A 27,383-nucleotide genomic window follows, 5' to 3' on the forward strand; every position below is an offset into this window, starting at 1 on the left:
ATCTGACAGACCACCTCACCAATTAGCACAACACAGAGGACCCCCACATGTCACTACGGTGCCATATAAACACACACCGACATGTGATTGTCTTCAGGAGTGACACCCCCCAGGCCACTGTCACCATAGATGACCCCGCACACCCCCCAATAAATGACCAAAGCCAAGGCAGGGGACACACAGCGGTGGCGAGGAGCTTTTATTGAGTTGACGTCACTAAATACATTTAGCAGAAAACTTGGTGCTCCGAGTTCTTTTGTACAAAAGATAAGACGATACAAAAATAGTGGGCTTTGCGATACGTCATTAAAAACACAAACTCGACGGGATGTCACCAGACGAGACACAATCGACGCTTCTGCAAGCAGCACAGGTCACGAGAGACACCTTCACCTCTCCTTTATATAGTGGATAGGACATCTTAACAAACAGCGAGTTTCGAGATCGGAGTTAATCATCTTTAGTGTCCTCTACGAGATTTCTAAACTTCGAGATGTCACCTTAGCGCTTGGAACGGCAGGACGGACGACACACTCAAGGGTTCTGTGGCTCGTCACACTGTAGTGGTTATCTCCGGTTCAGTAGAGGGCGCTCCAGAGACTAACTAGAGGGCGCCTTTCTTCTTTCTCCGGCTTGATTGCCTGGGACCCCCCCCAGCGGGGGCCCACGTTTTTGTCAGAGTGAAGGGCACGGGTTGCCAGTAAAGCCACCGCTAACCTGTTTGATTCAACGATGGAGCTTTGGTTCAGTCCTCGTCGGCATCCTTTCACAGCCCGCATAGTGGATGGCATCTCCAGTCGTAAAGCTGGCGTATCAGCATGAAGGGGTTAGGTGGTGGCAAGGGGGGATTTCATCAGAATGCATGCGACCGACCAGCAGGTGCCACCCACTCCACTAGCGACATGCAGAGTAAAGATGCAGTGGCATGGGACAGTCAAACCAGGAAGGTAAGGTGGCTGACAAATCCACAGGGTGAAGGCAGGCAAAGTGATGGCAGGGTAACGCCGCCAGGCTCGCTGGCTGGCACATCCAAGGAAGCGACGGGCCAAACTGCAAATCTGGAATGTATGGTGCAATCTGAAGGAACAGAGAAGGAGGGCTAAACCACCCAGCGGAAAGCCCCGGAGCAGATGTGCCAAAGGTGCCCAGGTCTCAGACCCAGAGCCCAACATGGAGGAAGAAGAGGAGGAGGAGGTTGTCACCTAAATTCACCTTCTGACCTCCTGGCAGATTGGGGGCACAGCCCCACATTACAGTACGACATATGAAGGGATACGAGATCAACGGAGGTTTTATCTTTTGTCCACTGGAGTGTCCAAGTTGATGACTGAAGACGTGGACGACCTTTTATTTTGGGGGGGGGGAGGCATGGGGATGGGGGGCCGCAGCTCTCTCAGAGCCGTCTGTCAGTTGGCATTCAGGGTTTTTTTTACATTTCTTTATCCCTTTTCAAGTCTACCAGCGAAATTCTTCTTGAAGAGCTGCGTGTTCACATTCTCTGGGGGGCACACGGCCGACGACTGGGGGGGGCGAGTGCTAGAAGTGGGGTGTGTGTGAGCTAGTGTGGCACTGGATTAGTTGATGGAGATCATCGTCACACACGTCCACGTCTGTCTCTCTCTAGATGATCCAACACCCTTCGGCCAAATCCGGGGAGGCACAAAGGGAAATCAAAGTCCTTCCATCTGGACCCCCTTGCCAGCGTTTGGCTCTCTGTGTGTGCGAGCGCTGGCACACATGCATATGGAGTACATATATGTTTGTATATATATATATTTTTTATATATATTTATATATAAAATGTTACGTTATGTATATTTAGGTAATTGCTTCAGCTTTGTCTCTTTTCTTTTTTGTTTCAGATTAGTCAAGAGCGAATTTGCAAGCTGTAGGCCCCAAACTCCACGTGGTGCTGCAGCAGCCCTCTCAAGTTCTGGGGACATTCCAAGTGTCATAGGAGCCGAGGGCGGCCATCTGTCAGTCCTCAAGTCACATGGACAGCCACAACCTTTTGGGCCCTCCGCGGGCGCACTCAGGGCATGTTCCGGTGGTTGTTCCGTTCCATGAGGATGTCCATTGCGGGCAGCAGTTCCTTTTTAATGGCGGGTGGAGGGGAGGGCACGTGACACATCTTGTGAGGCTTGAAGAGGTCGGACACGTAGAAGACCTGGAAAACAAAAAAAAAAAAAAAATAAGGGGGGTCAGGGCCAGCGGAACACAAGTTTGAGGCGGCGGTCAGGTTTGCCAACAGCAGGTCATGGCATAAGGTAGGGCAAGCACAGTTGGACCTTCTTATCTGACTAGGCCCGATCGTCCCACTTTATGGTTTCTCACATCAGTGCCATGCCAACGATGCCCAACTCTACCTGCGGTCTCATCCACACGGGCTCAGAATGGTTGCATGTCTTACTGATATTGAAACCGCACTGAAGGAACACCCTGGCACAGCCAGAGCCCCTCGGTTTCCCAGCTCATCCATCTACTCCTAATACCCCTCGGCTCATCATCGCCAACACCTACAAGTCTGTGTGAAGTGTGGTGATGGATGACCACCTGCACCTCAGGGCCCATGTTGCTTTGGTCTTGCAGATTCCCTCTCTACAATGGCATGTGTCCACCTGAAGCTAAGCATGTTCGGGCTGGAGACCACCTAAGAAAAGCTTGGGAGGCTGCTGGAAGACTTATTGGTGAGGCCAGCAGGGGGCGCTTACACCCCGTGGTCTGTGTGTGGCTCCCAATGCCCCAGTGCTGTAACGCTGGGGGGTCTTGACCGTATGTGGTCACCCTTCATGAAGAGTTGGGAGTATCCCGCTGCCCTGGGCACCAGTCACTCTGCCCCCTGATCATCCCCGGTCTCTAATTGGCTCTCTCACCCCTAATAGCTAAGGTGTGCTGGGCATACCGACACAAAAATCCAGTTGGGTGCTACACACTGGCGGTGCTTGAAGTGGTTACCCTCTGTCCAAGCTCTGAATATCGGGAAAGGCGCTATATAAATATTTTTATTATTAGATCTCTTTGTCCAAAACTCTCTGCTTGTGGGAGCAGTGGCTTGTGCCACCAGGCCACTGCAGTTTATTCCAAATGTAGCGCCAGCCGAGATGGGCACAGGTCACTCCTCTGGCTCCCTGATGTGGCACATATGAAGTTCAAACCCTTGATTTTGGTGCACAGAGTAGTGAAGGGGTCAGCACCAATGTGTATCAGTGCGCCCAGGACTGGCACAGGGGTCCTCACCCACACGTATGGAGACCCACATGAGGTCCTCTGCTCCTTCCTGAATGACATTAAATCTCAAGGCAGATTCTCTCCATGTTCCTAGCTGGTGGAGCGAGATGCCCACCTTCTTCCTAACTACGGACTATCCTTCATGTTTAAGGGGCATTTGAAGACGGGAGTGGAGCCAGTGGCATCTCGGATGTTGCAAGTCACCCTGGGTAAAGTGCCAGTTGAGCACTTTGGCTAGCAGGCCACGCAAACTTTACTTCAAGCTAAAGAGCGGCCGTCTCCTATAAACTCCCTAAAAGGCTGCAGCGGAGATCCAAGTGGGCCACACAGCCCGCCAGCCCCTCGGTCTTCAGGTGACAAAGCATTCGCTTCCTCGCAGCCCACTGGCCTCTCGCGGCCCGCACCGCAGATCTGGCCGGCAGCCCGTGGGAGTTGACGGGACAGAGGAAAAGCTGCAGAAAGTGCCTTTCCTGAATGACCTCATGGTCCGCCGGGGATGTGAGTGGCGGGCTACCTGACCCCGAGCGGCTGCAGGCGGAGTCAAACAGGAAGCCTCCCTCTGGGAAGCTCTATTGTCCGACGCTTTACAACTTCCCCCTCGATAGACAAACACCTCTCCCTATCTCGACGCTCTCTCGGTCTTTCTTTGCTTCTCAAGCTCCCCACCCAAAACAGCAAAAAAAAAAAAAAAAATTAAATTAAATAAAATAAAAACGAGTCCCAGGACTTCATTTTTCATTTTCAAGTGGTAAGGAGCCGTCGGTCCCATTCTGCCGTTTCCGGCCTCACTGAAAGTTCAGTTTCCCCGAGTAAACAGGACCCTAAATCCGCCCTCATTTCCATCCTCTGGTGCAAACAGCCCCATAAAATGACATCACCAGACGTGGCAATGCCAGTTTATAGGAGGGCCAGCAGCAGACGCCTTTACACTCCCACCCCCCCCCCTTCTATTGGGTGGGGGGGGGGTCTTTGCCCAAAGATGAAGCAAAGGGGACATTTTGTTAACTGAGCACCACCAACAGACTTCTGGGAGAAGACGGGACTTTGGCCGAAATTCCTGAAAGGCAAAAAGGAGCAAGAAAAGCTTCACGCGCCCGGCGGACCCCTGAAGACCCCCAGCGATTTCTTAAAAGACACTTTTTCTGCAAACGGATTTACAAAATCACGAACAAACAAGACGGGCACTGTCACGTGTCACATTAGGGGCCGATCTTTGGTGGTCTTTTATATGCGGGGGGCCTGCACCACCTGTAAGCTTTTCACACAATTCTTTGACTAATCTGGAATCAGCACAACATGCCCTGCTGGCCTTACAACCCTACGGTCATCTAAGGTCCAGACCCCCCCCCCCCCATAGTAGGCCCAGAATTCACTGATCAGAGTGTAAAGTGGATGGCCCACCTCTGGTAGACCCCAGCCATCATAACGACACGCCGAGGGGCACACGGACATCCCTGACAATGTGTGTGGAGGGCCGCAGTGGCTTCAGGGTCACCTTCTTGTCACTTTCTTCAGCAGTGACCAACTTCTGCTGTTAATGGAATTCTACCTCCCTTCGTTTTAAAGAGCAGCCTTGGTGTTTCTGGTCCCCCATTTGTGAATCCTCAGAGCCGAGGTGATCGTTGGAGTGGTGACCCATTGCAACCCACTACCAGCATCAACGATAGAAGCTGGTGGTAACCCCTTGGTTGAAGCAAGAGGGGTTCTGACATTTCGCGGGTAAGACGTGAAGCTTCTGCTCACTTATCATGTGGTGCTCATTGATTAGCACATGCAGGTAGGAATTCACTGGGCCCTTCACATGGGTGGGCGGTAGAGACCCTCGAAACATCCAATGCAGTTTTCATGAACAAGCCCTTCTTCTCTCAGCTACTCCAAGCTTGGCATCCAATATTCTGATTGAAAGGTGTGACCCACATTGCTGGCACACCTCCTGAGAACAGGGGGGTCATGGGTGGGGTGTCCTAACCGAACATTTTTGGGGAATGCGAGCGCGTCTACAGTTTTTTTTTTTTTTTCCTACAGAAGATAAAACTGACAAAAGAACCGCAGTTGGCCTTTGATTCTGGTGACATGCGTGACTGCAGCGGGCCTGAAAAGGCATTTGACTCCAGGATGTGCCCACCTCTGGCCTGCCATCTCGTCCGTCCAATGAATCGATTCCTACAATGCCTGGGAAATGTGGGAAGCATTCATTATCCTTTAGTTTGGACGGCTTCCTGCGTCATCAGGAAGTCTCTATCAGCCGGGAGTGGCTGCGACTTTTATTTTCCACGGGTCTTTCTTTGGAACGCTCTGGAGGCGGCGTGGCTGGTCGAGCGGTGGTCCGGCTACTGGCTGTAAGGGTACAACAGCCCTGGGTTCAGGGCCCACCTGCGCTTCGTGTGCGAAAGTGTGAAAGAAATCCTCGCCCGGCCCTTGAGATCTGCTCGCTGCTTTAAATGAACGCCAGCTAACGGAGTCCTTCCTACGCTTCTCGTTTGCTGTTTATCTAGTTTTAGCTTTCTTGTGTTTGGGTGCCAAGGATGAAGTCATTTGTTGTGTAAGTTCGCCCTGATTGTATGCCATGTTATTTAAGTATTATTATATACACACATACATACAAATATACACGGGGTGGGCAAAAGTAGGGTTACAGATTTCATATGGAAAAAGAAATGTATGTTAGGGTAGCTACACTGAAAACAAACTAACAATAAGATGACGACAAATAAATAATACAATATATACTGTAAATGACAACTGTAAACCTACTTTTGCCCACCGCTGTATGTACACATATATGTGTGTGTGTGTATTTAACATATTCCGTTAAGAGTGTTGCTACCAAAATGACCCCCTTTTGTAATTATTATTATTAATACAGTAATAATACATTTTATTTATATAGCGCCTTTTCCATGCTAATATTAGTGTATTGTACGCCTACTGTTCTTATTTTTACCGTTATACAAACACACACAGTCGCCTTAGTTAAAGGACAAGTCTCTGTCTGTTTGCTAATGTCTCAGTCATTCCAGCAGATGGAGCATCACAAGCGTTTCTAGAAATGCATCATCAGTACAAATGTTTGACGCGCCATCTGTTGGAATGACAAATAAACGACATGCATTACAAAATGCATTCCAACGGATGGAGCCCTGCAAATGTTAATGTGGGGGCCTGCTTTGATTACTCAGATTTCAATCCGTCTACCACTATCTGACGACAGGCAGGTTAGATGAATTGGCAGCACTAAAATCGCCCTGTGATGGACTGGCACCATTGTCCAGGCTCCCTGGTCTGGATTAAGCAGGTTTGAGTATGTCTCGGACATTCAGCCCATGCGTCGTTCCACACCCCTTGCCCTCTCGATTGGTCGGTGTGTAAACAATGGCACAGAAAATAAAATTTATAATGGCTGCTTTGGATTTGATACGCCTGTGGCCATGGAAGTGATTGGGGGCCCCTGGATTCAAATGATTTGGAGGGGGACCAAAATGGTGTACTTGGGTCTGACGTCAGCTGGAAGAAGGTTCTCTGGTCTGCGGAGAGTAAAACGGACCTTTTCGGCCGCAGGACTTGTGACATGATCACAAAACACAGCACCCCCGTGGTGAAGCATGGACTTGGCAGCAGCAGGCCGTGGGGATGCTCATCTGCAGCAGGAGTTTTTAAAAGAAGATGGCGGTGGTCGGGGTGAGACGAGGAAATGCTGGAGGAAAACTTGATGAATGAGCCTGAGGAGAAAGCCAGAGCTACAGAGGAGTGACACGTCAACCCAACGGAGGACGTGTGGCTGGACTTGACAGAGCCTGGGACTGCTTAGCTAACCGAAGGAGGAAGGAGACAAGCGGACATGTTGGCCTCCTCTCATTCTATAAGGAGCTGAGCGCATCTTTCACTCTCAACCAAACGCCAACTCGTATAAACCTCTCAGCTGCTTCGTCTACTTACCCGGTGTCAGCACTCCACTCTCTGTGCCCTGACATGCAACTGCGAGACCCCCCCACACTAGAGCTCAGTCCAGCTGCCAACTCGAACTTAACTTGAATGGTGGGAAAGGGAAACCAAAAAGACAGACCTACCGACAAATAAAACGTGCGACACGGAGCTGAGAATACGCAGACCTCGCGTGAGACGAGAGTCGGCCACAGGCTGCCGAGCGGTGACCCGATGAGCGCATTTATAGCACGTCCACCTTCCTCATTAAGGCTCTCGGGGTTCACGTGACAGACACAACGACTCATTCAGGTGGTCCCGTTCTACCACTCTGCTCAAAAGGGGAGGAGGAGAGCAAACATTTTTAATAATAATAATAATAAAAAAAAAAATCCAAGCTGGGCTTCTCGATGTGAAATCTTGAAGCGATCACAGCCGCCGCCGCAGCGCGTTTTTAAAAGTGCACTTTTATTAGACGTGACTCACAGAGCGAGTGACTCAGGCAGGAAATTGAAGTCCAGCACGGCGTTTATAGAGCAGTTTGACTTACTTCACGTGTCAAAAACACAAATACAAGAAAAACAGAAAACGGAGAAAGTGCCGTAAAGAACTCGAGATGTGTGTGTGTGTGTGTGAAGGGTCGGCCCAAAGGGAGCCAGCAGGACTTCACACTTTTCAAAATATCGACATTCTCCAAAGAATGCACAGGTTGTGTAAGCCGTGGGGGCAACAAGGACACGGAAAGCAGCTCTCTGGATGTGTGGGGGGCTCCAGGGCTGGGCTGGGACGAGACGCAGTGAGCTTTACAAAGAAAAAGGAGAAACGCCAGACCCGAGGGCAGCATGGCACGACACTGGACAGATGTGGTGGTGGTGCTGCTGCTGCTCGAAGATTCAGAGCCCCCCATTTTGTTGGTCACGTCTGTGTGTTGCTCTAATGTACCAAACGCCAGCATGTTCGTTTCATTGGCCACTCTAGACTGGGGTTAGCAGTGTGGGCGTTGCACTGGACTGGCATATTCTTGAGGAGGGGGGTGGGAATCCCTCATTGCTGCTGTAACCCCAAACTGGTATTTTGGAGGTTGCCTTTGAATGCATTTGTGTAGGACAGTCAAGACGACTTCAGCGCTGCTGTGTCACACCCCCTGGGTTAAAACGCCGAGCTTCTTGTCGTATGCAGGGGTTTGATAAGAGGTCCGGGATGAAGAGCGATTTTAATACCCGGAGTGGGTACAGGTACCATCCTGAGCTTGAGCGGGACACACACAAAATAGGTTGGTCAAGAGCAGGTGGAGGACAGCAACGGCACCCAAGGGAGAAGGAGTGGAGGTGAATGAAAGAGAAAAAGACGAAGGATCACAAGGAGGACCCCGTGTGTGAGTGGGCCACACACTAGTGCTCGAGAGAGCAGGAGTGAGCAGCTACTACCAGCAGGACCCCCACGTAAGGCCGAGGAGTGGCAGCAGGAGTCAGAGGAGCGAGGCCCGGCATGGCGCTCCCCACTGAATGAACGAGGGACTGGCAAATGGGGACCGGGTTTGACTGGGCCTGCTGGTGGACGTCTCTTCACGTCTGCAGTAGGCTGGGGAGCGGTCAGTTTTAAAAAAAATGACAGAATTCTGCCCGGGATTTTAATTGGATTTATTGATGGGACGTTTAAACGCCAACAATCACAGGACTTGATGGGTCTGACGCACTTATCTGAAGATCTTCTGCAGTGCACGTTAGCCACTTTGTTTGACATAAAAGCACTCGAACCCTTGAGCACCAACCCCTTGCTGAACGTATTGCGTCCCCGTCTGCCCGACTCATCTTTGGGTACATTATCGGCATGGGGTGCATTGATCCCCCAATCCCCCCCCCCCCAGGATGTGGCAGTTTAAGGGTTAACGGACAGAGGCTCCATTTTTGTTCAGCACTTCAGGCCCTGCTCTCTTTTACTGTCCGTTTGAACAAATCACTAGTGTCACAAATTACACACTGCATAAACATACAGTGGTGACTGCACTTTGTCATTATGGGTTACTGAGTGGGGACTGATGAGCAAAAATGGCAATTTAAAATTAAATGTACCACAAAATAAAGCATGGCGGAACTGAAGGGGTCTGCATACTTTCTGAATCGCCGGTATATACAGCAATCAAGAACAGGCATTGACGTGCTGAACAGTTGACCTACTGAAGTCCACCACACATAATCGTCTTTCTTTATCACTCTGCTGTCACAATGGGGTATTACTGGGTTGGGGGGCACATTTGTGAACATGGGATCTTCTCGACTAAGTAATCATCTGTTACCTCGCTCTGCTCGGCTCATCTTAGTTTGGCTGCTGGTCAAGAAAAAACAAAGCAATAAGAGGCCCAAGTGTCAAAAATCAAGCCGTTTGACATGAACCCCTAAGACATCTGTTCAATTAACTGCAGTCATTAAGTAAGAAAGGGGCTGCAATGAAATCCCACCGCCACCACAGCCCTCCAGGATCTGAGTCTGACACCACTGCTGTACCGTTAACTCTATAAACTACCACTTAGCAATGGGGAGTATAAGCGACCTAAAGCACACAATCAACCTCAGACACTTTATTTACTTATCTATTACTAGCCAACCCTCCCTGCGGCTCCGTGAAACGGGACAAACTGTAAAAAAAAAAAAAAAAATCAATAAACAAATACGTATCTAGCTAAGTGCAGTCAGGGTGCACTCCAACAGGTGGCGACAGGTAGAGCGACTTGAATGGAGGCTGCCACATTCCTGATGTCATGCATCCCCCTCACCTCGGCCCGCAGCCTCTCTCTCAGGTTAGCGTGAATATATCACACCTGCAAGCGAACTATGATACTTACTGCAATGAGAGAAGTCGCAAAATCAACCGGAATGTTCCAGAAAATTCTATAAATAAAACCCAGATCTAAATCCGTGAAGTAGTTTCTCTTGTGAAAAGCGGACAGTCAGACATACAGATGCTGGATTTGATTTTTTAATTTTATATATATATATATTTATTACACACACAGAGAGAGAGAGACAGAAATATATTTAGTCAGTCATTATCCAACCCACTATATCCTAACAGAGGGTCACGAGGGTCTGCTGGAGCCAATCCTAGGCAACAATTTTTATATATATGTATATTTTATATATACATACACACAGGGTGGTCTAGATCTAATTATGCAATTATTGCACTGCATTAAAAGTTAGATCTGGACCACCCTATATTATATATCTATATACATATATATAATATATAAAATATATTATGTTATAGATAGGCAGACAGACATACAAATTTAAAGAGCTTCTAGAAAAAGCCAAGTCCCCGGGGGAAAAATAATGTTCCATCCATCTAAAACCAAGGTCCTGACTCTCTATGGTCCTGAAAGACCCTTGTGTAATCTATGAAAAACAGAAGGGGTGTACCCTGAAGTCCTGCAGCCCAACATGCCCATTATGACCCCCTAATCATCCTCTACCCCCTTACTGTCTCTCTTTCTCTCTCGCCCCCATCGTCACCTAACAGCTCACGTGTGGCGAGTGTCCTGGAGCTAAAAAGGCTGTCGTGGCCTCATCTAGGTGGGCGCTGCACATGAGTGACGGCTGAAGTGACTCCTGATTCTCTGAATGTAAGAGGAGACCCTTCAGTCCATCGAGCCCGCTAGTTTAGCTCCTCGCTCAGGTGTCCCAACGTCTCCTCCCAATTCTTCTTAAAGGCTGTCAAGGTTTCTGCTTCAAAGCTGATCACTGTGTGAAGTGCTTTGAGGGTCTAGAAAAGTGCTCTGTCATTTAATGCAGGGCCTCTCCCAGCTATATACAATACAGAGCTTTTCATAGTCATCTATTATATAGTGCCTTTTGTGTATATCTGTCTATACATCTCTCTCTCTCTCACATGTTGCTTTTCCTCTCTACTTATAATTACAGTGCCTTTCATATCTATCTATTTATTTACAGTAATATGTGACCTTTCCACCACCACCTTGTCAGTGTCACACACTAGGAGTAATTTCAATAAAAGGCAGACATGCAACGCCGTGTTTATATCACACACATAACAGATGCACAGCTAAGAAATCTGAGCAGCACAGTGGTAGCTGAAGCAGAAAACCTGGCAACCTTTAAGATGTGTCTGGATGAGATGTTGGCATAGCTTAGCTATTAGCTAAATAAACGGGCTGAATGGCCTCCTCTCGTTTGTCGTATTTGTTATGTTCTTATGCTGCCTCAGAGTAAGACCACCAGGGGGTCCTACATCCCATGCACCGTTCACAGACATGCAGGTTAGGTGAACTTGCAGCACTACATTGGCCCTGTGTGTGAGTGAGTGTGTGAGTTCACCGGGAGACAGACAGGCGCTTGTGACTAGCAATTGTTTTTTGTCTTGCTCCCCATGCTAGATGGGACAGGCTCCAGCTCCCAAACGCTGGTGGCTCTGAGGCTAAGGATCTGTGCTGGTATCCAGATGGTTGCCGGTTCGAATCCCTGTCACTGCCAAAAGAGATTCTACTCTGCTGGGCCCTTGAGCAAGACTCTTAACCTGTAATTGCTCCAGGGGCGCTGCACAATGGCTGACCCTGCGCTCTGACCCCAAGGGGTATGCGAAAACTAACAAAGTCCTAATACAAGAAATTGTATAAGGTGAAATAAAGAACAAAAAAAACAAAAACCAAGCGGGGACCCTGGTGTGGATTAAGAAACGGACAAGAGCTGACAAATCCCAATTGCAGTCATCTTGTGGCACACATAAAAAGAAAGTGCCTTGGCTTCCAGGAAGTATCAGGTACGTACAAATCCTGTCACCAGATCAGACTTTGGATTTGTTTTTTACTTTCTTGTATAGCAAAAGTGTTGGAATCGTCCAAAAAATCCATGTTGAGATTTTGATGAATCTTCACAAGTCCGAAAATACCATTTTAAAAAATGATGTCTGTCTATCTGTGTGTGTGTTTGTGTTTGTGTGTAAACACGATCACTTGAGTACACTTTCACTTGGGACAACCAAAGTTTTGCACACCAGTATTTAGGCACAAAACGTTGATTTCTATTAACATTTAGGCTCTTTCCGCTAACCTGAAATGGTACCTTTTTATTCATGCAGCTGCAGAGTCCGATTTATTCAACTTTAATTTTATAATAATTGTTCAATATATTATTAATTTGATTAGTTGTTGATGGTTCTTTAAGGTACATGATCTCTCCCTCTATATGTACATCTCCATCTATATATAGTTGATTTTGTGACTTCTCTCATCACGCTATGTATCATAGTTCACTTGTCGTACCAATTTATTTGTGCGACTCCTCACTCACCCGTCAGTCTCGGGGTGTGTACCTTAACACTGACGACATCTACTTAACGGATTTAGATTGGGTTCTCTTTCTAGAATTTCTTTGAACATTCCGGTTGATTTTGTAACTTCTCTCATCGTGGTAAGAATCAGAGTTCGTTTGCAGGAGCGATATATTCATGTTAATCCAAGACAGAGGCTGAGGGCCAAGGGGAGAGGGTAAAGCATGACAACAGGAGTGGGGACCCTCACTGTCCTGTTTCACTTCTATGTGGGCAGAGCAATGGCGGATGGCTAGTAAATATATTATATATATATATATATATATATATATATATATTGTGACGGATGGCTGGAGCCCATGCCTGGCCTGGACACCCCTTCACCACATTGTCCAGGGGGAGATACTTGTCCCCCTGGATGATGTGGTGAATGGGATCTATATATTATATATATATTATATATATATATATATATATATATTATATATGTTTATAATAATATATAGGAAACCCATGCAGACACTGGGAGAACACACAAACTCCATGCAGGGCTGATCTGGGACGTGAACCCAAGTCTCCTAACTGTGAGGCAGCAGCGCTACCCACTGCACCACTGTGCTGCCCTATATATGTTCTCCCAGTGTCTGCATGGGTTTCCACCCACAGTCCAAAGACATGCAGGTTAGGTGCATTGGCGATCCTAAACTGGCCTTAATGTGTGCTTGGTGTGTGTGTGCCCTGCAGTGGGCTGGCGCCCTGCCCGGGGTATGTTTCCTGCCTTGCGCCCTGTGTTGGCTGTGATTGGCTCCAGTAGACCTCCATGACCCTGTAGTTAGGATATAGTGGGTTAGATAATGGATGGATGGATGGATGGATATATATATATATAAAATCCAACAACATCTGTCTTTATATCTGTCTGCTTTTCACAAAAGAACTACTTCACAGATTTAGATCAGGCTTTTTTTTTCTAGAATTTGCTTGAACATTCCGGTTGATTTTGCAACTTCTCTCATCGCGCTAAGAATTATAGTTCAGTTGCAGCATTGATGTATTTGCGCTAATCCGAGAAACAGGGTGAAGGCTGAGGGGAGGGGAGTCGCTCTACCTGTCGCCACATGTTGGAGCGCACCATGCCTCCATTTAGCTAGCGATACCCGTTTGTTTACTCCTCAAATATCCATCCCCATATCCGAGTATACGCGGAAGCCCAGGGGAGACCACTCCTGTTTTTTTTCCCCCAAAGAATGCAACGGCTTTCTCCCAAGGCCTTGAATGTCTACTACAAGTTCTTCACCACACACTTCACAACACTTTCCGTTCTTAACGTGCACCCAGAAAAGCACAGAGCAGCAGCACACTGTGACCACAAAGGCAGCGCACAGCGATAAGATTGTTGACGCTTAATACTGCGATTATAATGTGCGTTGCAGTGTAAAAGCAAAGGGAAGTCTTTGCTCTAAATGTAACCAGAGTGTGGCACGGAGTGGGCACTGGGCCCACTTGCTCTGCCACTATATTTTGAAAGATGTACGGATGTCACAGAAAAAGGCGCACAAAAGCAGAACTCAGACCAGGGCCAGGCAACATACCAGTTACTGCCCCAGTCTCGACAATCCATTTAAAGTGCCACCCGGGTGCCCTAAACTGAGGGTTAACGTGATGTACATTCTGGACGTTACTCCAGTACCGACTCCCGGGCAACAGAAAAGCAGCTTTATAAATTTGGAGAGACGTCCACCACGGGGGCCCCAGCAGTAGCAGCCCAGACAATTCCAAATGACAGAAATGGCTTCAAGGATGAGGACGCAATTCCTTTCGACAATCCCAGCCCTCCAGATAGGATATCTGCTCAATTCCTTTTAATAGCAGTTAAGTCTCGGCCTTATCGTGCGTTTCAAACAGGATATTGACATTGGCCTCTGCTCGACTCAGGAGTGGCGTGATGCACAGCCTCAGGAAGCCTCAGGGTCCTTCATCTCAATGTAAAGGAAGGCCAGTCTCGGCCTTCTGTCACACAGCTGCTTCCTAGTCGGATTGCATTTTTTATATTGGGGCCGGAAAGGCAGTTTTCTAACTTCTAAAAAACTCTCCTCAATAGCCTTTCTTCTCAAGGGGGTACGGAGATATCTATGTGGGAAAAAAAAAAAAAAAAAGCAACGGGGGAGCAGGAAATAAAGTGGCACCAACTTGAGCACAACACAGAAGTCTTCTGGGCAGCTCTGTGAATTCAGAAGCCGACAACAGCAAAAAGAAAAAGCCTCTCTGTGCCAACAAAAGCAAATTTCATTGCAGATTCTGAAACGCTTGAAAACAAAGCCAGTGTGTCCTGTAGCGGTCACATGGCATCGAACATCCTGACCCGGTCACGCTGCGGGCATCATGTAGCCAACAAGCGGACCAAAGAAAAGCAAGACAGAGATGGGCGGCATCTTTTTGAAAGATGTACGACTGACTCTGTGACATCCATACAAACCTGCAACTCCAATTGACAGAACTGGGATTGGCGGGACAGTTGGCTGATGAGACACCCCAGTGATGAAGTAAAGCATTGACCCAGAATTCCAAAGTAGTCTTCCAGTCCTGCTCCATAATGACATTAACATAAACAGCATCATCATGAAATATGTGAGCAGGATACTTACTGGGAGAAAACCCACCCCAGAGCACTACAGGGGGGCACAGGAATGCATCTCTGGGTTTTGCCAAAAAGACACCAACAAACTTTCATCGGAATCTAAGAAAGCAGGAACCAAAATGCCTGATCTTTAAGGTGAAGCCAAAAAAAAAAAGGCTCCCCTTCGAAATGCCTCTTCAAGTAGGTGACATAAAGTGACACTTAGCTTACAGTGGCCATCAGGTCTAAGAGACAGAATGAAGGCAATGGGACATGGCCATTTCTAGGAGACCGGGGGTCTCAAACACTGCAAGGATTCGAGTGTGCAAGTGTGCGTACGCCAAAAAAAAAACAGGAAAATCCATATGTTTAAAAAAAAATAATAAAATTCAGTCTATAAATCTGGGGTATGGCGTTAAGTTGGAGGGGGCTGGATGCAAGTTAAGTGGGCAAACTCTGGGCTTGGTGGCAAGATTGGCACTCCAGCCACCATAAATAATAATAAAAAAAAAAACTCCCCACTATTCCATTCCATTCAAACTGGTGTGGTGCCGAGGTGTCACCCCATTACACGATGGAACTCGGGTCCTAATTTGGGATTGTGAGCTGGGCCTGGCAATGCGCTGTATCACTGCAGGCTCCCAAACCTCCTCTTCCTCCTCCTATAAATCCTGTACGCAGTCTACCCTTCACAAATCACAGTCATCTTCTAAAATGAGCACCGCCCAGTTAGCACCATATATGGACTATGCAAATGAACCTCCTACATATGTAATCACAAACACTGCAGACCTTCATTGGCTGGTAGAGCAGCCTGCCTAACCAACCTGACTCATTTGGGACACCATCACCTGCAAGGTGGAGTGCTGGCTCTGAGGCTAGGGCTCTGCATTGGCAATCAGAAGGTTGCCGGTTCGAATCCCGTAAATGCCAATAAGGACTCTGCTCTGTAGGGCCCTTAACCTGCAATTGCTGAGTGCTTTGAGTAGTGAGAAAAGTGCTATATAAATGCAAAGAACTATTATTATTATTTGAAGAGTCCACAACTGCACGTGTCGCATTGTACGGCCTCTTCTCTGCATTCAGGGGGGCTCTTCAGGGAGTGATGCAAGTCTTTTTCTAACGCATACCCTGCCTCAAAATAAATTACAGCCTGACCTGTTCTACCGAGCCTCACCTTGACATCACAGATGACTTGTGCCCGTAGTTAACAAAAGCAGGTTCATTCTCGCTAGGTGCCCCTAAACCTGACACGGCTGCAGGCGGTCTTTTAACGTTGGTGTTTTATGAATGTAAACCCACACCACAGGAGCACCCTGGAGGTTCGTGCTCTTTGAATGGCGGAGTGTGTGTGTCCGGCTGTGTGGATTCTGTTCAGCTAGGTGGTCAGGTTAGTGTTGTCATCCTACCTTACCTCCGTTTTTGCGTGTTAACTGACTCCATTTTCATGGTTTTTCTTTTTGAGATGGTTTTAGTTTTTTGGGGGTCTCTCTCCCTCTCTTTCATATGCATGTCGCTTACTTGAGCACCCCTAGACCTTTAGTAGCCTGTAACACACTGACAGATTTCCTCACCTCCGACTCCCACACTTATAAATGACGTCGCTCTTCATAGAGGGTCTTGGCACTGCAATCGCTCAGGGTCTGAACCGGAATGAAAACAGAACTTCTCTTGTATAAAAAGCTCAGCAATGGTGGGTTTTTCTCCTCCATCAAGTCCTGAACCTGTTCCAGTCAGTGCTGGTGCAGCTTTAATGGCACTCTCGCCGATGGCGTCCTCTTCTCTTTCTCAGCGACCGCCTAGCATGGCGGTGCATCGGCTCACTCGCTCGCTCACGGCACAAACGCAGCAGAAAGGACCGGCGGCCTGAAAACACACGACACGGCACTGAGGAGCTATAGACGTCAAGGCTCAGGAAACGAGCCGGAAATGAAATCAAGGAGTGTGCTCACCCAGGTAACCCATCTCGAGCTGCTGGACACACACACACAGACACAGACACCAAGGACTTCACTCCTACGGCACACATTGACGGTGGTTAAACAAAGCCTCTGATTCACCTCCGTCTCTTCTTCATCTCCAAGCTCCTCCATCAGCCCCTCATCTGTGTTTATGTTTAAAGGCTCATGTGATTTATTATTGAGCGTGGTGGCCATTCTGTATTTTATGTATTTGCGTTTTGTGCAATAGATCATTCTTCACTGCTACCTTACATCATGTTGTGATGGAGACGCGAGTCGTATGCCATCCTAGTGATTGTGTTTACTTTGTCAGCTCTGTAGACAGATATTCCTAGCAGCACCTTAAGCTGTCCTCGTCACTTGTTCCAAAAGGTAAAGAATGCAGCACCAATAAACTGCCCAGGAATCCAAAAGCGGGGTTTTTTTTTTTGCAAAGCACTACATCAACGCACGTGTCAAGTCTGCTCTTCCCCAGCTGTCAACGGCACCCTCGTCATCCTCACTGCGTTAAGACCCCCCGTCCATATCCCCCCAACTAACCCAACTCTCACTCAGGACGCCTAACGGTCATCAGCCTCTGCCGCACACATGCCAGCCATCCCAGGAATTTACCAGTAAGCTGATAGGTTAAGAGCACATGTGAAGAAGAAGAGTTCACGTCTTAGGAACTCTGACCACCCCCCAAGCCATTTCCCAGCTCAGACCTCAGTACAATTCCCAGAAATTCACCAGCTCTGGTTATTTGTGAACAAAGTACACAAAACAGAAGAGGGTCTAATCAGCGCCTTAATCATAAGAGACCTGGGGGAGGACAGGCCAGCGAGCTACGCTTTGACAAAGGAGAGTGGAAGCCTAATTGTTTCTTTTGTAAAGTGGCCTGACCGAGAGGGGAGGTGCCCTCCTCTAACAACATGGAGGAAACTATCCAGATGGGCTTCTGCTTCTGTTGTTGCCTGGCACTATTTGCTTCAGAGCTACTTCTGTATTATATATAATTAAAAAAAAAAAAAAAAAAAAAAAAAAAAAAAAAACTCATCCCCTGTAGCCCCCCGTAATCAGTCTAGTTGCTCTTCTCTGGACCTTCTCTAGTGCTGTTATGTCCTTTTTGTAGCCTGGAGACCAAAACTGCACACAGGACTCCAGATGAGGCCTCACCAGTGTGTTATAAAGCTTGAGCAGAACCTCCTGTGACTTGTACTCCACACATCAAGGCGCTATATAACCTGACATTCATTTTTCTTTCTTAATGGCTTCTAAACACTGTCTGGCAGTTGTTAGCTTAAAGTCCACTATGACTCCTAAATCCTTCTCATAAGGTGACTTGATTTTCAGACCTCCCATTGTGTGTTCAGACCTAACAAGACTTAAACTTAATGCAAGTGTTAATCTCAGCTCTTTTAACCTTTCCTCATACGTCAGCCCCTGTAGCCATGAATCAGCCGAGTTGTTCCTCTCTGGACCTTCTCTTGTGCTGCAATGTCTTTATGGAGACCAAAACTGAACCCAGGACCCCAGATGAGGCCTCACCAGTGTGTTCTAAAGCTTGAGCAGAACCTCCTGTGACTTGTACTCCACATATCAAGGCACTATATAACCTGACATTCTGTTAGCCTTCTTAATGGCTTCTGTGAGGAAGTCGATAGCTTAGAGTCCACTATAACTCCTAAATCCCGCTCATAAAGGTGGACTTTCAATCTTCAGACCTCACATTGTGTGTTCAGACCTAACAAGACTTAAACTTAATGCAAGTGTTAATCTCAGCTCTTTTAATCTTTCCTCATAACTCACCCCTGTAGCCCCCCGTAATCAGCCTAGTCGCACTTCTCTGGACCTTCTCTAGTGCTGCTATATCCTTTTTGTAGCCTGGAGACCCAAACTGCCTACCATACTCCAGATGAGGCCTCACCAGTGTGTTATGAAGCTGGAGTATAAAAACAACTGTAAAGCTTGTTCTGATCTGACTGAATTTACAAAAAGACTTCAGCAAACAATCATCAAGCACAATAAAGTGGCCACACACACACACACGACAGAACTGAAAACTAAAGGCACGCCATTGTTTCATGTTATTCTTACAGTATGAATACTTGAATTTATTAACCTTTTTCGTTGAAGTGTAAATATTATGCCGAGTTGCTAAAGACGCATGTTTTAGTTTGTGACTTTTCCGAATGTTCTGCCTGACAGGACCTCCAGCTCACTCTCTATCATCCTTTACATGCCCGTTTGTGCGTCTCTCTTATTTATTTCTGCCCCCAAAATGTTTTTCAGGAACTGGAAGCACAAGAGAAGAAGAAGTGGGCACAAAGTCTATAAGGAGCTCTTCAGCTTTAGGATCTATTGAATCCTTCATTGCTTACCACAGCTCTGAGGGTTGGCATCATGTTGATCAGACACGTGAGTTGTAATCTCACTGGACTCCGCATGCAGGACGATGTGCCTGCTACTGCCACGAGTGACTGGCGTCCCCTTATTCATACAATACAATTTATTTCTTGTATTGTCCAAAATCACACAAGAAGTGCCACAATGGGCTTTAGCAGACCCTGCACCTTTTAACGGCCCCCCAGCCTGGACTCTCTCAGAAGACAAGGAGAAACTCCCAAAAAAACCATTGTAGGGAAAAAATGGAAGAAACCTGAGGAAAAGCAGTTCAGAGAGAGAGACCCCTTACCAGGTAGGTTGGGTGTGCAGTGGGTGTCAAAAAGACAGAAGCCCCACCAAATCGACACCATCCGTGGCCTGCTAATCAAACAGCTCCTGGTGTCCTCAGCAAGTATTTACTAAATTGGTTGCTTGCCGGTCTCATTTGTTTAAGAACCAAAATCTAAGAGCCCTCCTTTGCATCGGTTGATCCGAAGTGTCAGAAGGTCACTCCAAAGACAGAATGCAACGGCAGCAAAAGCAAAGATCAGCTCTGAATGTGGGAGACTTCCATTAAAGACCCCCTTCTCAAATTCCAGCAGACAAACACTCTTCTTTAGGTATCAATAAAGACCGAGTGCCTCCTGACTGAACGGCACTTTCCAAAGCAGTCAAACCAGGACCTGGCAAATGGGGCATCACTGCTACAGTAGGCATTGTGCCAAAAGCCAGATAGCAGAAACACAGCAGTCTCGAAAGGAAAAGCCGCTACAGTAGCTCTGCCAAGAAGGACCACTTCTCAGACATGGCCACCGCTCTCTCTGGAGTCAGGGGGGCACAAATAACAAACCCCACTTCTGTCTCCACTCCGTACAAATCTCAGCCGGGCCTCAGCAGACTTCAGTGATGCCAGCAGCAAGCTGGCAAACATCAGGTACAAGTAGAAAAAAAAAACAAAAATGGAAATCAGTGACGGGATGAAAGAGCAGCAGACGGGTGGAAGAGTTTAGGAGAAGGGGGATCTGAGGAAGAAGAAGAAGAAGAAGAAGATGATCTCTGAACAGGAGAGAATGCCAGAGGGGTGGAGGAACAGTGGGATTGTACGCGTTTGACTGAAGGAGAAGGGCAACACGGAGGAGTGTGGAAACTAAACTAGACATCACAGACTATGACAATTTGGGAAAGGGTTATAGAGAGAAACAAGTGATGGGAATGGAAGGCTAGGGGAAGAGAAAGAGAGGGAGGCCAAAGTAAAGGGGCATGGATAAAAAAAATAAAAAATTAAAAGTCTTAAGGAAAATTACCTGACTGGGGAGGAGGTTTCAATGTTAAAAATAAATAATGTGTCTTCCTGCACACAGTGCACAACAACCCCACTCACATGTGGTTTATCACCAACTCGGACAGCCATTTGGAGCAACCAAACCTCACGAGTCACACAGCACTACACCGTTCTGAAAATCGGAACGAATCGTATCATGGAAAATGGATGGAAGAGAGCGCACCGTACTTCAAAGGACGGGATAAAAGTCTCACCGCTCTCGGGACACGTGCAGATGACCAGAACAGGCTTCAAATGTAACTTCTAATAGCTGAATGTGCAATATTAAACAGAGAGAGAGAAAGAGAAAGAAAGGGAAAGAAAGAAAAGAGAAAAAGAGGGAGAGAACAAGACAAAAAAAGAAAAAGGGAGAAAGAAAAAAGGGAAAGAAAAGGACAGCAAAAAAGAAAGAGCGAGAGAGAAAAAGTGAAACAGAAAAAACATGAAAGAAAAAGAAAGAAAAGAAAAAAGGAAAAAGAGAAAAAGATGGAAAGAGAAAAAGAAAAAGAAAGAAGGAAAGAAAAGAGGGAGAAAAAGAGAAAGAAAGAAGAAAAAGAAAAACAAAGACAGAAAACAAAGAAAAACAAAGACAGAAAAAGAGAAAAAAGAAAAAGAAAAGAGAGAGAGAGCGCGAGAGGCTGTGGCTCAGAGTGGTCCCGCGCTGGCACAGTGGTCCTCGCCAGCCCTCGTCTATTGGATTCCCAGCACGGCCTCCTGGTCAAACTGACCAAAGCCTCTGTGCAGTCTACCAACCAACCTAAAAGAGAAAGCAGCAGGCGAGGAGGAAGTGCCATGTTGCTGGTGGGGTTCCAGCCAACCCCCCTTGCCCCTTCAGTATGATGCCCGCTCCACACTCATATGAATACATGTTTTAAGTTCATTTTGGCCTTCTGCCCACGCTGAACTGGCGCTTTTGACCACCAAGAACAGGACGGCACTTTGTAAAAAGAGGTGAAGCGCCGAGTCTCGTGCTGCAGCGTCGATGAGACAAACGGAGTTTTTCTGAAAACAATGAAGACTGGTGTGTGTAAGAGTTATGTGATCATCAGGTGGGGACTTCACTCCAATCCCTGGTGGTCTCACCTTTCTCTGCAGGTTGCCCTTTCCTAACTTCTTTCTCTACATCAGCTCTGCCTTGAAACGTTCCGTTTTTTTGCCGTATTTCTTTGTCTCTGCTGTAACCTTTCACAGCAGCTGTACTTCATCAGCCGTCCTCATAGCGTCAATTTTGTTTTTTTCTTGTTCTTTCAGCATTTCTCATTACTTTGGATTTGCTCCTTAAGCAGACAGCGCCCTTGGCTGTCACACTGCACAGGCCCAATAAGAAGCTTTTACACGTTTCTGGCATTTTGGCGTGGATGATAAACTTCTACAGAGCAAACTGACAACTCGAGTACATACAGAAAAACCTTTAAAAACAAACATGACTGGCCATGTCAGCGGGGCCCGAGGCTGAAGAGTTCTGCTCGAGAGCGTCATACTTACTATGCAGTAAGCCACCAGGGCTCCTTGCACAAAACCCGCCAGGACATCTGTGGGGTGGTGCTTGTGATCAGACACACGGGACAGGCCAGTGTAAAATGCCATCATGATCAGCGTAAACTGCAGGAGAGGACGGAGAAGGCGGGCACCGCGCCACGTGAACCGGGACTGGAGGTAGAACTGCAAAGAGAACAAGAGAACAGGACAGCAGTTAGCGGTGTGACACTTGGGACAGGAGCAACCACCCATGTTCTTTCAGATCCCTTTTCACACAGAAGGTATGGGCACAGAGTGTTTATCAGAACACCGGTTAGGAGGAAGAGCACCTGGCTACGCTCCATGCCAAAGCAGAACGTCACGGTCGCTCACTCTTTGGCTTCAGCCCTGCTTCTTAGGCAAGAACAGATGCCCCACCCGATTTCTCAAAGTTTGCGTAGCTCTTTAATCAGCGAGGCATCCATAAATCTGGAAAGTGTTTACGGACAAGTATTGTGTCATTTTATTTTAAATGAGTACGCGCAATGCGTCATCATAACTGTGGTCTCTCTGTGTGTTTATGGTGCAGAAACAGAGGGCGCCGTCAACTGAAGAAAAGAACGAGCCATTTGGACAGTATCTCCAGGTCTGCTGATCAGTCCCACAGCACAGCCCCCCGGGTATTCAGAGAATCCCAATCAAAATGCACTTTGCATACGCCCTTCACTATTAGCCCACACAATGCACTTTGCATACGCCCTTCACTATTAGCCCACACAATGCATTTTGCATGTGCCCTTCACTATTAGCCCACCCAATGCATTTTGCATGTGCCCTTCACTATTAGCCCACCCAATGCATTTTGCATGTGCCCTTCACTATTGGCCCACCCAATGCATTCTGCATGTGCCCTTCACTATTGGCCCACCCAATGCATTCTGCATGTGCCCTTCACTATTAGCCCACCCAATTCATTTTGCATGCACCCTTCACTATTAGCCCACCCCGTATGTGACTCTGCTCTCCTACACAGTAACTGACGGAGTGTTAGGAGAATTGGCCTCCTCGTCTCTTTACTTGAGTCACAGTGATGCCCCATCGCCACACAGTCCCCTTCCTCTTCATGGGGAGTTGCGGCTACAATTATAATTAAAAAACGCTCAGGCCTATTTAGGAATTGTCTGGCTCAGCGTTTTTTTCTGCAAGTGCTATCAGGACCATTAATTATAGGAATGGGGGAGGAACGAATGCCAGAAAGGAGACTCCCAGGGCCACACATAACACACAATTGGATTTACTCTCTCGGTGGTCTGTCAACACGTCCCTCAAGCTTGTTTGCCTTCCATTGTTTCAGTCCACAGTGGGAAGAGAGAAGTAAACATCACACGTGATAGCGAGACACCTCTGTTGTGACGAGCAAAGCATTCTGGGCTGAGCCACAGGCGCTGGAGTGAACCCGATATGGCAGTGCTGGCACCGAAAATGTAGGCTGCTGCTAAGCTTGGTTATGGAACTTCTAGGAATCCGTGACGTCAGGTAATAAAAGTGGAGAGAGGGGAGCCAAACCAAATTGTTCAGGGTCAGTAAGTGGGCTATGACGGTTCTATAGGTACCAGTAAAGACACCATGTATAATAATAATAATTCTTTAAATTTAAATAGCAACCTGCTCGCTACACTTTATATAGACAAAGGGGAGTCATCAAGGTACAGTACCCACACGGACGATGTGACGGCAGCCATTTTTATGCCAATATGCTCACCACACAGGTGATGAAAAAGTGAGAGATACTTAGCCAGCTACAGACAGAATGACAAGGGGCCGCGATGGGCAATTTAGCCTGGACATCGGGATCCACCCTACTGTTTACAAATGATGCCCAGGGGTCTTTCATGACTATGGTGAGTCAGGACCTCACAATTATCATATTTTTTTTCTTTATTTCTCCTTATACAATTTCTTCTTAATTTTCGCATACCCCTTGTGTTTAGAGCACAGGGTCAGCCATTGTACAGTGCCCCTCGAGCAATTACAGGTTAAGGGTCTTGCTCAAGGGCCCAGCAGAGTAGGATCTCCTTTGGCAGTCACGGGGATTCGAACTGGCAACCTTCTAGATACCAGCACAGATCCTTAGCCTCAGAGCCACCACTCTGCCCTAGGGAGGACGCAGGAAGCAAACCTGGTTCTCCTAACTGCGAGGCAGCAGCGCTACCGCTGCGCCACACTGCATAAAAAGCACTGGGGGGCATTGGGATCCACAACACAGACCACTGGGTAAGTGCCCCCTGCTGGCCTTGCCAACACCAACCCAAGCTTTTCCTGGTTGGTGCCCCATCCAAACACTGGGTCGGTGCCTGAACAGGCTTAGCTTTGGGTGGGTGACCTCTCCTGAAGTGCAGGGGGGCATGGCTGCGCCATCCACTGCATTCACATTACCAGGCTGAAGAGATGCAAATCTGCTGTAATGGCACCCAAACCTGAGGCTTTTCAGGGCAGTGTGGACACACAACTTTTCAGGTCGGAGTCCCTTTCACATGTGGTCCTAGATTGGATACGTATCAGACGTGAATGAGAAAGGCCAGACTGGAATTCCTGAGCGTTCTTTCTGCCTATTCGCGTGGGCCGAACACTCGCCAGCAGTGAGGCAAACTAACAGTGGAGGAGAGTGGCAGCTGTGACAACGGTCCCGGTCCCACCAGATGTCGGTGCATCTCTTGGTGCAGTCGTCTGGCTTTTCTTTGCCTTCTCAACCCGATCGTGTACAGCTGACGAACGGTCTGCCGCCCACCCTGAGCAAAATGCAATGCACACACCGGCTACTAGGGCGGCCATTTTGTCAGTCGAGTTAGACGTCACCGTGCTTCTGTTTGCCCAATAGGGTCCTCTGATTCTGGCACACTAACCTGCACTCTCTCTGGGTGATAGGATCTTCAGCTTTATATAGCGCCCAGACTTGGGGATGACCTCCTTAAATGAAGATCAGTGGACTCAGTTCATCCTTTTAAAAAAACAACTCTGTTCAAGAAGGCTTGACGTTCGGCCCCTTCTGTCCGTTTACGTCTCTGTGCTGATGCTCAGGAGATGTGTGTGATGTCACAAATGATGGCATCAGTTCAGGCTTCTCTTCTTGTACCATACTTAGTATTTTACTTTGGTTTATTGTCTTTTATTCTATTTAATGCCCTGTATATCTGTATTTACCCATTTTTAAGTGTTCTACGCGGATATTTGTATCACATGTTACATACACTGCTGTTCTTTGAGATTCTGAAGCACCTGGAGCGTGGTAAAGGTGAACGACCAGTAAAACCTCGATTATCTGCACATCGGAGCGACTCTCCCTTTCGTGAGCGTGTTCTTTCCCGTTCTGTGTCCGTTACATGCCATCTGTTTTAGTGATGTTTCATAGCTTTTCTCTTTGGTTATAATTAACCTGCTATACATTGTAAAGGCTGATAAGTGTGTGTGTGTGTGGTGGGAATAGTCACAAAAAAAAAAAAGTGAAATTATTAAACACGTACAAAACTGCGAAAGTGCGTCAAGTTATCGCTTCAATTTCCGGAGAAGGGGGTAAGAAGTTAAGCGAAATGACGCCTTTCATTGGCTAAGCTTTCTAGTCGGAGGAACAACGGTGAATGATATAAGGCGTGATGCCGACAAACTCGAAAAACACATCGAAAATGGAAACCACCGACGGTACTTTAATGGTGATGTTCTTCTGCATTGTGATTTTCTTTTCCACGATTTCTTAGATTAGGTTTTGTTAATATACCGTGACCTGCATTCAACTTGTGATGCGCAGTGCGGGACCAGAAAGGCTGGAATGAATGACCGAGGGGAGGGGCTTCTGCTCGGTAAAGGGGCTGAACACGCCCCTTTGGAGATGACTGACAGGAGAAGGGAGGAGAAAAAGGAAGCTGCGGCAGAGGGAAGTTTGGAGTCAGGAGACAATGAGCAGGAGTGTCTGTGGTACAAAGAAAAGAAAAGGAACGCAGCGGAAAGGCAGGGAAAGGTTTCTTTTATTGTTTTGGAGGTGGGACTGGGGACCACCGTCTGTTACGGAACAAAGAGTCCACGTAAAAACGTAGAAAACTCCAGTACCTCCGAGTTGTATTGGCATATTATGCTGCTAGTTGTTACAATATTATATAACTTCATTCATTTTGTTAATATAGTTTGGTTTTTTAAGTAAATATGACTATTAATATTATGTCCCTACATTGATGAATTAAAGGCCAGAAGTCCATATGACTGTCATCATCAAGTTCTTCCATGTGAACCCTGAATACAATGAGGACTGATGGAGGTCACTGATGTTAGGTAGAAAGTCTAGAAGGGTGACTTTAAATACCTGGGATCAACAGTACAGAGTGACGAGGAGTGTAGAAGAGAAGTGAAGAAGAGAGTGCAGGCAGGGTGGAGTGACTGGAGAAGAGTGTCAGGAGTGATTTGTGACAGACGGGTATCAGCGAGAGTGAAAGGGAAGGTCTACAGGACGGTAGCGAGACCAGCTGTGTTATATGGGCTGGAGACGATGGCACAGGAGACGGAGCTGGAGGTGGCAGTGTTAAAGATGCTAAGGTTCGCATTGGGTGTGAGGACATTAGAGGGTCAGCTCAAGTTGGGACGGTTGGGAGACAAAGTCAGAGAGGCGAGATGGAGTTGGTTTGGAGAGATGCTGGGTATACAGTAAATATATGTCCTCACAGGTGGCGCAGTGGTAGTGCTGCTGCTTTGAAGTAAGGAGATTGTGGGTTCACTTCCCAGATCATCCCTGTGTGGAGAGCGCTTTCAAGAGTACTGAGCAAATAGCTAGATAAATGTAAAGAATTATATTGAGACTAGGGTTCTAAGGCTAAAGCTGTCAGATAAGAGGAGAAGAGGAAGGCCTAAGAGAAGGTTTATGGATGTGGCGAGACAGGGCATGCAGGTGACTGGTGTAACAGAGCAAGATGACGAGGACAGGAATATGATGATCCGCTGTGGCAACACCAAAGAAAGAAAGAAAGACTAGAGGGGGCTGGCCAGGTGGTCTCGTGGCCTTAGAACCCCTATAATTTTGTTTTTCTCCAGCCCCCTGGAGTTTTCTTTTTGTTTTTTCTGTCCTCCTTGACCATCAGACCTTACTTTTATTCTGTGTTAATTAGTCTTCCCTAATTCTATTTTCTTATTTTTTTCCTCTTTCTTCATCCTGTAAAGCACTTTAAGCTCCATCATCATTTGTATG

The 27,383-nt window shown here is 47.3% G+C and overlaps 1 protein-coding gene across 1 annotated transcript in view; it reads right to left on the reverse strand.

Annotated features, from left to right (window-relative positions):
* Positions 1-238: 238 nt before the first annotated feature.
* The window catches only part of plpp3 (phospholipid phosphatase 3), a 70,553-nt gene continuing 43,408 nt past the window's right edge, over positions 239-27,383 (reverse strand). Inside the window, exons 5-6 of the mRNA XM_028810760.2 lie at positions 22,184-22,360; positions 239-2,167 (exon numbers count right to left, since the gene is read on the reverse strand). Coding sequence (XP_028666593.1) covers positions 2,033-2,167; positions 22,184-22,360 — 312 coding nt within the window. The 3' untranslated portion in view covers positions 239-2,032. The remainder of the gene's footprint in view (positions 2,168-22,183; positions 22,361-27,383) is intronic.

The sequence above is a fragment of the Erpetoichthys calabaricus genome, chromosome 10, assembly GCF_900747795.2.
Source record: "Erpetoichthys calabaricus chromosome 10, fErpCal1.3, whole genome shotgun sequence".
Taxonomy (NCBI): Eukaryota; Metazoa; Chordata; class Cladistia; order Polypteriformes; family Polypteridae; genus Erpetoichthys; species Erpetoichthys calabaricus.